The sequence below is a fragment of the Phanerochaete carnosa genome (genome assembly GCF_000300595.1).
Source record: "Phanerochaete carnosa HHB-10118-sp unplaced genomic scaffold PHACAscaffold_3, whole genome shotgun sequence".
NCBI lineage: Eukaryota > Fungi > Basidiomycota > Agaricomycetes > Polyporales > Phanerochaetaceae > Phanerochaete > Phanerochaete carnosa.
Window position 1 is genome coordinate 3,655,780 of NW_006767630.1, and position 10,997 is coordinate 3,666,776.

At 47.5% G+C, this 10,997-nt stretch overlaps 2 protein-coding genes across 2 annotated transcripts; one reads left to right on the forward strand and one right to left on the reverse strand.

Moving 5' to 3' along the window:
- Window positions 1-59: 59 nt before the first annotated feature.
- PHACADRAFT_193730 (uncharacterized protein) lies at window positions 60-515 on the reverse strand (the record flags this gene model as incomplete). The annotated part of the gene is made up of 1 exon (XM_007393843.1): window positions 60-515. The coding sequence occupies one exon, from the start codon at window positions 513-515 to the stop codon at window positions 60-62; it is 456 nt and encodes a 151-aa protein (XP_007393905.1).
- A 2,135-nt stretch (window positions 516-2,650) lies between these two features.
- On the forward strand, window positions 2,651-3,247 carry PHACADRAFT_193731 (uncharacterized protein; the record flags this gene model as incomplete). Its single annotated transcript, XM_007393844.1, has 2 exons — window positions 2,651-2,730; window positions 2,779-3,247. 2 exons carry the CDS (start codon window positions 2,651-2,653, stop codon window positions 3,245-3,247), a joined length of 549 nt encoding a protein of 182 aa, XP_007393906.1.
- Window positions 3,248-10,997: the final 7,750 nt, after the last annotated feature.

The window sequence follows — 10,997 nt, forward strand, 5'->3', positions numbered from 1 at the left end:
CCCTCACCAGAATGGAGGAGCGAGATCAGTTGGATAGAATTATGAAGTCAACATAAGACTCACTTGGTCATGACACACGCCATGAGATGACAGCAACGTCCCTCAAACCACGCAACGCCATCTCCACCACCAGCGTCGACTCGCGAGCGATACTTCAGGACAGCCTTGAGCAGACCGTCGAGTCGTCCCTTCTCCTCGGGCTTCTTGATCCATCGTTCATAGCCATACTTAAGCTCAGCACGTAGTGGCGGCTCGACATAGTAGCGCAACGCGGAGTCCGTGAACTCTAGGACCCGCTCCGGCGTGTAAGAGAATGTCAGCAGCGTGCTGGGCTGCTGGAAGGGTACGGGAGTAGTAACTTTGTTCTTTGAAGGATATGGAAATTCATATGTTTCCGGTTTGCTATCCTGGCTGTCTTTGTCGGAGGATTCAACTTTCGGTCTCCTCGCCAGTCTCTCGGACTCGGCCGCGTCCTCAACGTCGACCCCGGGGGCGGCTCGCTTCTGCGACGGCATCTACACGTGCCGGTTGTTATTCTATGGCACTCATGCGGGGAGACTGCAGGCATACCGACTTTAGGCTGGAGGTAGCGGGATCAAGCCGGTGAGGGGTTGTAGCGAAGGAGCAATGCCCGCCTCGTTCTCGTGATGATCACAGATGATGCAGCGCATGGTCTGATATGGAGATAGTTTGATACGCCGACGTCACTTGGTTGACCAACAACTAGCACGATTGCGACAGAACCCCATATAAAATTATAAAATGCAAGGAAACCGCATAATAGCATTTCCAATTCTCATAACCTACTTGGAAGACTTCCTTGAATTCAGGCTTACTTTCATATGCTGATCTACTGTATTTGCAGAGGATAGCAGATCAATGAAGTATGGCCATTTTGCGAGAGAACAAAGCGCACGGCAAACTGAGCCGACTCGACGTTCGCCAAGGTGCTCCATTCATTGTTACTTCGAGACTTGCCCGCTGCTGCCAGAAAGATGATAAAAGTAGGGGAAAAATCATAAGTGTGCGTGTGGAAATCGATTTTCGTTCTCGTATTGAGGGTGACGAACGCCAGGAGTGTAGCAGAATATAACGCAGTGAACTCTACGACAATCTCAACTACAGAGTTATATGCACTGTACCTCTCCGCCCCGGTCATTCTCACTGCTCGCTAGACGAAGAAAGTCCGCAAAGTGATCAGAGGGGTCGTGGTAAGGTGAGGTCAGATTGCTGAGGTAGGCCTACGCAATCTCCGAGTCCATGAGGCGGCTCGCATGTCCCGGAAGGCAGGATAGCCGCATATTGACATGCGCACGGATCACATAGCTGACGGAGTGGTAAACGTGCCTTGCAATGGCGGAGCTTTTGTTTATTTAGTGTGTACAGTGATCCTGTCATGAATATCACATATTCCGGATGGTTCTCCCAGATTCCTCAGTATTCTTTTACTTTCTATACGCCTCTGTATATTCGTAGGATATTCCAGGTATTCAGTCTGACATGTATATAAGGAGCTCGTATTGCTCAATAACAAGCCAGATTCGAGCTGGTCTTTACTCACTCACATTCCTCTCGTCTGTCTCCTCAGCATTGTCGTAGCTCAGTCCAGTTGGATTGTTAGTTGCTGACATTAGCTCGAGTCTCCACCAACTGCCCTACAACAATCCTCGTCACTCCCACACCAACCATCACACATCTCCACACGACGATCCACCCTATACGCACATCCGACTCTCACCCTAACTCCTAACCCTACTGACTCTACCGCATCAAGACCCGGACCTCTGGAATCCTTCTCCGTGCATTTGCACAACCTTTTTACCACATCACACCTCCGAAGTCACCTCTGTAATCACTAGCCCTTAGGCAGCTAGACAGAGCTCCGTCCAATTAGAATCGTACCCTGCCCTATCATAGGCGGCGTTACATGCTTTGCAGCAGGCAAGCGGATATTCCTGAGTACGACGTGGCAACTGGTTGTGGCCAGGCGTCGGAAAAGCGACAACAGTTAGATCGACGATCCCTTTCCAGGTGTCGGACTGAAGAGACACAAGTGCTCTTTGGGCTGTTGTAGTAAATCCTAGAACTGTATTAAGATAGCGTTTCGGTTCTTTTTTGAAAACTCCCATCTTTGGCGAATTCTACCTCTGATCTGGTCGTTCCAACATGATTGGTCCCAGAGTTGCTGCAAACAGCTTCACAAATTTGTTAGCATATGACCTCTAGATCCTCTTGTGGCTGTAGAGGATACAACCACCGAGAACTTGAAGGACGATCCATCTATAACAATAACGGAACAGTACGCTATTGTTCGCAACAACCGTGTCCACATTCCCCAAGAAATACTGAGTGCTGTCCTCGGTGCGAAGAAGGATTACTCGGAGAATTACTAGAAAGAGTTTCCACTGGAGCACCTAACAAATCCCTCGCTGTCTCTCAACCAGTAGCATCTGGCTCAGAACCCACAGAAAGATGCAACACCCTCGATTCAGTCACCGAACATCTCTGATCAATCACACTCGGAGAATCCGCAGTACTACCAGAAGGTCCCCCAGACCCCGTAGAAGAAGCTGTGGAAGATTCCAAACCACCAAGTCCAATTCACCGGTGATCTCCCACCCCACCATCTTCTCCATCTGACCCCGGCGCAATGGCCGAGAATCAAGACAATGCCGCGTTCCTAAATGGAAGTGCAATGAAGCCCAATGCCTTCAACGGCACAAAGTCCAAGTATATTGCTTGGAAGACTCAAATGAAGCTTTAAGTAGTCACGCAAAGGAATCGGCTACCTGAGCAGTTCGACAGGGTTCTCATGATCCTGTCCTACATGAAAGGTGGACACGCGGGCAAATATGTCACCACGTTCATGAAGAAGTACGACACAGACGAAGAAACCGTGGTACAGAACACGAAGACGCTGTGGGAAGACCTAGATAGGCACTTCCTAATCGATGAGCAGGCCAAAGCGTATGATCGGCTCCAAGCCATGCAGATGGGGATGCTATCAGCACAAGAGTTTTTCTCGAAGTTCAAGTTGTGTGCCTTCCAGGCAAATGTTCACGACTTCGAAGCACACTTCCAAGAACTCAAGTTGCTTCTAGAAAAAGCACTCCGGACCGACATCATTTGGCTTCTGTACAATTCCTCGGAAGAACTTCCAACCACCTACGCGCTCTACAAGCTACGGGTCGCGCGCATCGACCTGAATCAGCAGCAATACCGAAGGCAGAACCCACAGTCCCAATGACAGGGGCAATTCCAGCCTCGACAGCAACCGGCGCAGAATGCACCACGAGCACAGACTAGTACAGCCGCGCCAGCAGCTACTACCGCACCAGTCCAGACAAGGCGCGATGGGACCGGTGTTACTTTCAGAGGAAGGGGACAGCCAATGGAGTTAGACCAGGTGCGACACCTTGGTCTCTGTTTTCGATGTGGCCAGAAGGGCCATCTCTCATGAAATTGCCCTAACAGGCAACAAGCCCAACAAGTACGGGCCGCAGAGACATCGGAGATCTCCGTCTCCAATAGCTTCACCCCACTCGTGCCTCTCACTGAAGCACCTGCCACGACAGCAGAACCATTCGATTGGAAAACGGTGATTCGTGAAGAAATTCGCGCGGCCATGAAGGGTTTTGCAAGCGGTCAGCCAGGCATGTAGCCGAGTTAACTGAACATAACTTTACGAACTATCTGTGTTCCTGGTTTGGAGTACCCATGTATATACCAGAAAAAGGGGTGTCTGCAGAGCAGCGCAGAGAGGTGCAACCCTCTTGCTTAATTCCCCCCAATAAAAAATTGTTCTCTACTCCAGAACAACAGAATGAATCTATGCAGTGGCAGCGCCACACCTCATGGATGGCGGCATGGATCCGCCAGTGGATAGTCAGCAAGGAAGCAGCAGCACTTAGATTGCTGGCTGAATGGGTACACTCAAAGAAGAGTGTGGATGCATCAGAAGCCTGTATGAGCCAAATCAGGCAAATGGAAGAGGAGGAAGCGATCGACTTTCTAAATGAATTACGAAAACAGCCTCGCTTCATCCGAGGAAGGAAAGGAACACAAATGGATGTTCCTATGATCATCACTACTCTAGATACACAACAATGCTTATCAGTCAAAGCGCTGTTAGATACAGGATGCACGGGTTCATCCATCAATGCCCAATTTGTACGCGATAACAACATCGCTACTAAGAAGTTGCCATCCCCGATCCCAGTGTACAATTCTGACGGCACGCATAATGCCGGCGGCGCTATCACAGACTTTGTAGAATTAAGGGTCAAAATTCAGGATCATGTGGAACGGCTTCCTTTTGCCATCACTAATCTTGGAAAGATGCCTATATTTCTTGGCTACGAATGGCTCCAGATCCACAATCCCTTGATTGATTGGCAGGAACAAGTTATTCAGTTTGATCACTGTCCGATCACCTGTAAATACGCTGCCCGATTGATTGATATTGATACCGATCACGAGGAGCCCAGCGATCCGGAGGCTCACCTAGAAGAAGAGGATAGAATCTTTATTCTAGACCACGAAACCTACTTTGCTACAGGAGCGGCACGTATACGCACCACGGCCACAGATCTGGCAATCAATGAGAATCTGAAACACGAGGCTAAGACCTTTGAAAATATGGTCCCAGGCCACTACCACGACTACTCCAATGTATTTAGCAAAGAAGATTTTGATTCTCTACCACAGAGGCGACCATGGGATCATGCGATTGAACTCACTCCGGGTGCACAACTGATTAGCTGCAAAGTTTATCCGATATCGGTTAATGAACAAAAAGAACTTGATGAGTTTATCAAAGAGAACCTCAGGACCGGGAGAATCTGACCATCAAAGTCACCCTGGGCCTCACCTTTCTTCTTCGTCAAAAAGAAGGATGAACGTCTCCGACCCGTGCAAGATTATCGGAAGCTGAACGAGCTAACGATCAAAAACTGATATCCACTTCCCCTGATACAGGAATTAGTTGATAAGCTAAAACAAGCGTGATACTTCATGAAGCTAGACGTTCGATGGGGGTATAATAATATCCGCATCAAAGAAGGCAATGAAGAGAAAGCCACCTTTCTCACCAATAGAGGATTATTTGAACCTCTGGTCATGTTTTTCAGACTTACCAACTTCCTGGCTACATTCCAAATGATGATGAACGACATATTCCGAGATCTCATCAGTCAAGGACACGTGGTAGTCTACTTAGATGATATCATGATCTTCACTCAAGATTTGAAAGAACACCGCCAGATCACGCGGCAAGTTCTGCAGATCTTAAGAGAACACAAACTTTATCTAAAACCAGAAAAGTGCGAGTTTGAGAAGGCAGAAATAGAATACCTCGGAATGATAGTGGGAAAAGGCGTCGTCCGCATGGACCCGGTCAAGATAGAGGAAGTAATCAACTGGCCAAGACCGAGTGCAAACGAGACATTCAAGCATTCCTCGGCTTTACCAACTTCTACCAAAGATTCATCCGAGATTATGGCAAAATAGCAAAGCCGCTCAGTTTGTTAATGGGCAACGCTACCTTTGAATGGAATGTTGAACAAGAAGTAGCATTCACGAACCTAAAAAACACACTTTGTTCGGCCCCAGTATTAGCCATACCCAACAATAATGATCCCTATCGAGTGGAATGTGACACCTCGGACTTTGCTGTAGGAGCGGAGTTAGCCCAGAAACAAGATGGCAAATGGAAGCCCGTTGCTTATCTGTCGAAAGCTATGACAGCTGCCAAAAGAAATTACGAGATCTACGATAAAGAACTTCTCGCAATCATGACTAGTCTTGATGAATGGTGCCAGTACTTCATGGGCGCCCTACATCCGTTTGAGATATGGACGGATCACAAAAACCTAGAATACTTCTGAAAGCCGCAGAAACTTAATCGATAACAGGCTGATAGGTAACCGAGTTGGCCAAATGCCAATACTCGCTGCATTACAAACCCAGAAAATCCAATGGCAAGGCAGATGGACTATCTCATCAAAAGTGACACAACGCAGAAAAGGAGGACAATTCGGATATTGTGTTACTAAAACCAGAACATTTTTGTGCCCTGATCTGTAGTACCGTATTTAGTCTAGAAGGAATTGACCAGGACTGGGTCACAGAAATTAAAAAGTACAAAAAGAATCAGGATTTGCTAGTTACTGTAGCTTTACAGAACAAGGACAAGGACTGGAACGAAGATAGTACCAGACTCGTGACATGGAAAAATCGTATCTATGTACCAGTAAATAGGAAACTCCGTGAACAGATCATTGCTCACCATCATGATACCCCATTGGCTGGACATCCTGGCCAATACAAAACACATAAAATGGTCACACGCAACTACTGGTGGCCTAGAATTTGAGAAGACATCCGAAAGTATGTGGCTGGATGCGAGAAGTGCCAGAAGACTAAGGTTCACACTACATGACCTACCGGACTTCTATTCCCCAATGAGATACCCACATGACCTTGGGAGGTGATCTCCATGGACGAAATAGGCGTACTGCCTGAATTCTTTGGATACACGGCTATTCTCATAATTGTCTGTATGTACTCAAAACAGATAATCGCGATACCAAGCAACATCAAACTCAATGCCAAAGGATGGGGGAAAGCGCTTCACGATCATGTGGTTGCACATCATGGACTACCCCGAAAGATCATTAGTGATTGAGGCCCTGAATTCAAGAATAAAGCCATCTCTGAACTATACCGATCGCTCAGAATCGAAGCCAATCCCTCGATCGCATATCATCCGCAGACAGATGGGCAGACAGAACGCATTAATCGCGAGATAGAAAAGCATCTCCGACTGTTCATCAACTACCGACAAGCAGATTGGGCCAAATGGCTGCCACTCGCAGCATTCTCGTACAATAACAAAGTTCATTCTTCTACCAGATATACTCTTTTCTTTGTTAACAAAGGATACCATCCTTACAAAGGGACTCAACCGGTACACAAAGGACTGAGTGAAAGTGTCCAACAATTCATCGACCGAATGAGTCAAGTACGTGAAGATACTAGTGCAGCTATTGGACTAGCACAGGAATCGATGAAACGCTTCTACGATAGAAAGAGGAAGAACAGACCGGAGTACAAGGTCGGAGACAAAGTTTGGTTAGAAGAGATCAACATTTGAACCAATAGACCAATGAAGAAACTTGACAATAAGCAGTATGGACCATTCAAAGTCAAATGCAAAGTCGGCACCGCAGCCTATGAGTTAGAACTCCTGCGTCAATGAAAACAACACCCTGTTTTCAATGAAAGTCTTCTCAGTCCCTTCATAGAACCTACATACCTGTCACAACAGCATGCACCCGTGATCCCAGACCTCGTAAATGGCGAAGAAGAATGGGAAGTAGAAGAGATTCTTGATTCATGCTGTGATCGAAATGGAAATCTCGAATACCAAGTCCTTTGGAAGAATAGCCCTCATGGTGATTGTCGTACTTGGGAATCACGAGTGAACTTGACCAATTGTCAAGAACTGCTCTAAGATTTCCATGCGAGACATCCAAATAAACCCGCGTCCATAACGATCTGTATTCCCCCTCTTCTGACATGACCTGTTCACATGCTCACACGTGATACCACTCTCCTGGTGCAACAAATGGGAGGAATTCTTCTGAAACGTGGATCAGAAGAAGCTGCTGGTCTCGATCTTTACTCCGCTGAAAGCGTTAAGATACCGGCACAAAGTCGCAAAATTGTCGGCACTGGCATAACAATGCGTGCCCCGCACGGGACTTATGCCTGAATCACACCACGGAGCAGATTAGCAGTCAAAGGGATTGACACTGGCACTGGAGTCATTGACCGAGACTACACCAAAGAGGTACATGTGGTAATGATCAATACCACCAATCAACCATTCCAGGTACGCGCCAGCGATCGGATCGTTCAAGTCATTTTGGAATGCATTGCATCATGCGATATCAAGGAGGTGTCGAGTTTAACAGAAACTCAGCGCAGCACGGGAGGTTTTGGATTCACTGGTAAATAATCGTGAGGACAGGATTCTAAAGGGGGGGTAATGTCATGAATATCATGTATTCCGGATGGTTCTCCTAGATTCCTCAGTATTCTTTTACTTTCTATACACCTCTGTATATTCGTAGGATATTCCAGGTATTCAGTCTGACATGTATATAAGAAGCTCGTATTGCTCAATAACAAGCCAGACTCGAGCTGGTCTTTACTCACTCACATTCCTCTCGTTTGTCTCCTCAGCATTGTCGTAGCTCAGTCCAGTTGGATTGTTAGTTGCTGACAGATCCAGTACGTACAAATCTGTATGGGAGTAACGGAACTCTGAGTCATCTAAAGGGCCATGTCAGCAAGTATCGTCTGTCAAGAGAAGCATTTGACCTGCCTTTGCAATGGAGTGTCAGTATAATTTTGTCACCATCTTCTCTCTGTTTGCAGCCTAAGGTTGCCATCAAGATGGAGTGTCCGAAAGTCTTCTGGTACTGACGTAGCTTTGTGGCATGCGGGCGTTGTCTCACAGACCCGCGTACAAATATTGTTATCTATTCCTACTGGACCGTACCGGTTAGACAGCAAGGAAAGGTTTTATTCGCTGCCCTGAGTCACTTTACAGCCACAAAAGTCAGCTCTTGCATGACATTTGCTGAAGGCTTTCAAAATAACCCTGGATGATTTTCTTGCATCTCCTTGTCTCTGTATGTGTTCATCCTTGCAGTCTTATGGTGGGTCAATGTAAAGCCACTTGATAACACGCTCCGCCATGCCATACAGGCCACACGTGTGCACTCGCCATAGTCCGATCCTCGCCACAACTTCTCTGAAGTGAGACATCTCTGCTCGTGTCTGCATGCTACTACAGGACCCCTGATAATTGGGTCAGATGCCTGTTTGGGCCCTCCAAAATTTTGCCAAAAACGTCTGGACAGGAGGGGCAATTTTGGGTCAAAATGTTCGGACAAAATCAGGCCTTGGAGCCTTCGGCCCCCAAAACGTCCGGACTACGGGCAGGCCCAGTGAATTTTTGCTCACCCTCAAGCTCGCCCGACAGGCTTTCAAACCTGCATTTTCTCCTTTGTACCTAGCAAAAACCGTTTTGGATACTAGTAACAATGATACAGACAGTAATATATTGGTGCAACTACTGATTGGTACTGTATATAGAAAATTGCCTTCGAGCAGGGCTGCTACAGGGGGGAGAGGATCAGAGAGAAGGTGTGCATAGGCAGCAGGTATGGCAAGAGCAGCTTGCCTGGCAGCAAGGATAATTGGTGGTGCATCATCAGCAGGATATTTTCTTCCTTTCCAGTCACTGCAGACTGGTCAATAGCTTGAATGGCGTTAGTCGTGCTGAGTGTGAGGGCGGCAATGTTAACCGACGCAAGTTTCACTCGTGCAATAAGCCAGCTATTAGTTGTAACAAAACGCAGCTTCTAACTGTGTAATCTCTCTTATTCCACAAGTTTACATCTCTGATCAAAGTAAGACAAGCAATATTGAAACACCTAAAACACGCTATTTGTCGATCTTATCTTAGCGTTGCCCTTTTTAGTCTCGGGTGGGCCGACATAGGATGAATCATGTGGTTGGTTGGCCAGGCGCCTGTCTCCGCTGACATCCGGACAAAAATCAGGCCTGCTTTCATCGAAGGTTCGACGTCCGTACCACTCACCCGGCCTCGGCGAGGGTTGGGGTCAAAACGTTCAGACAAAATCTGGCATGGGGTTCAAAATCTGGCCAAAAACGTCCAAATTCTGGATAGGCCTCTGGCCCAATTATCAGGGGTCCTCTCAGTGTTGCTCAGTTAATCACTAGGATTACTAGTTAAAGGTGGACTATTGTGACTAGTTAATGACTAGTTAAATAGTTATCGCCTGACGATGACTGGGCGGTGCTCTGGGTCTCTCCACGTGATTTACCAAATGTGCCGTGCCACCTGTGCATCTGCCTTCCAAATGCTTGCTGCAGCCTCACCAGGCCCTCGAGACTTGCGCGTGTCCTTGTGTACATAGCCTGTGAGGTGGAATACATTGTTTTTGACAATCCCACTTTGCTCTGAACATCTCCCACCACTCTGAGCTCGATGAACCACACCGAGAATGTCAGAGGGAAGTCCAGCTGGTAAAGAAGGCACTTTCTCGACCATCCACTAAGGTCGATGAAGCACCCATCAGCATATGCAAATCCAGGTGCACCTACCTCTGACAAGTTCAAGGTCATTTGTCGTGCCTGCTACACTTCCGCCCCTTAATCAGGCAAAGCGGACTGATCCTCATCTCAATCAGTTGGCCTTTAACGATCAACGTGAGTACTATTTATTGGCCATGATTGTTGTGATAAGCAGCTGCTAATATCTCACCAGTATGGAGTCAGTCAAAGGCAGATGCAGATTGTATCTGGATCTCCTTTGCAAAGCCAACAATGATAAATCACCTCATCCATTGCAAGCGTGGGGTGCTGCCTGAAGTCAAAGAACAAGCAATAACAGAGAAGACGAAGAAGGATTCAGCCGCTAACAGAAGGGAGGAGGCTTACGAGTACATGGAAGCTCCCATGACAGGTCTGTCGAGTAGTTTCGGCTTCAATCCTACTGCTGCTGCACCACAGTACTATTCGCCACCAGTCCAGCCTGAGCCTACAGCCCATCCCATGGCACCAGGACTTCAGCGGTCATTCTCGCTCCCTGCGGGCTTTCACGGGGCACTTCCTTCACCCCTGATAGGCAGCTTGGCAGGTAAGTGAAAGAGAATGATGGCATCTGGTGCCTTCCATCTAAGCTGACCCATGCAGATCGCACTATGTCACCTATTCCTCTAGAATTCCAGCAGCTTCCAGCCACCATGACTCCCCTCTCTAACTCTCCATTGCCCAGCCCAACTATAACATCATCGTCATTTGGCCAGGGTTTATTCCTGCCAAATGTTTACATTCCTCTGCTCAGGCGTGGCGCTAGCTGACGCCCCATTTCTATGCTGCCGAGACTCACAGCTTCACAC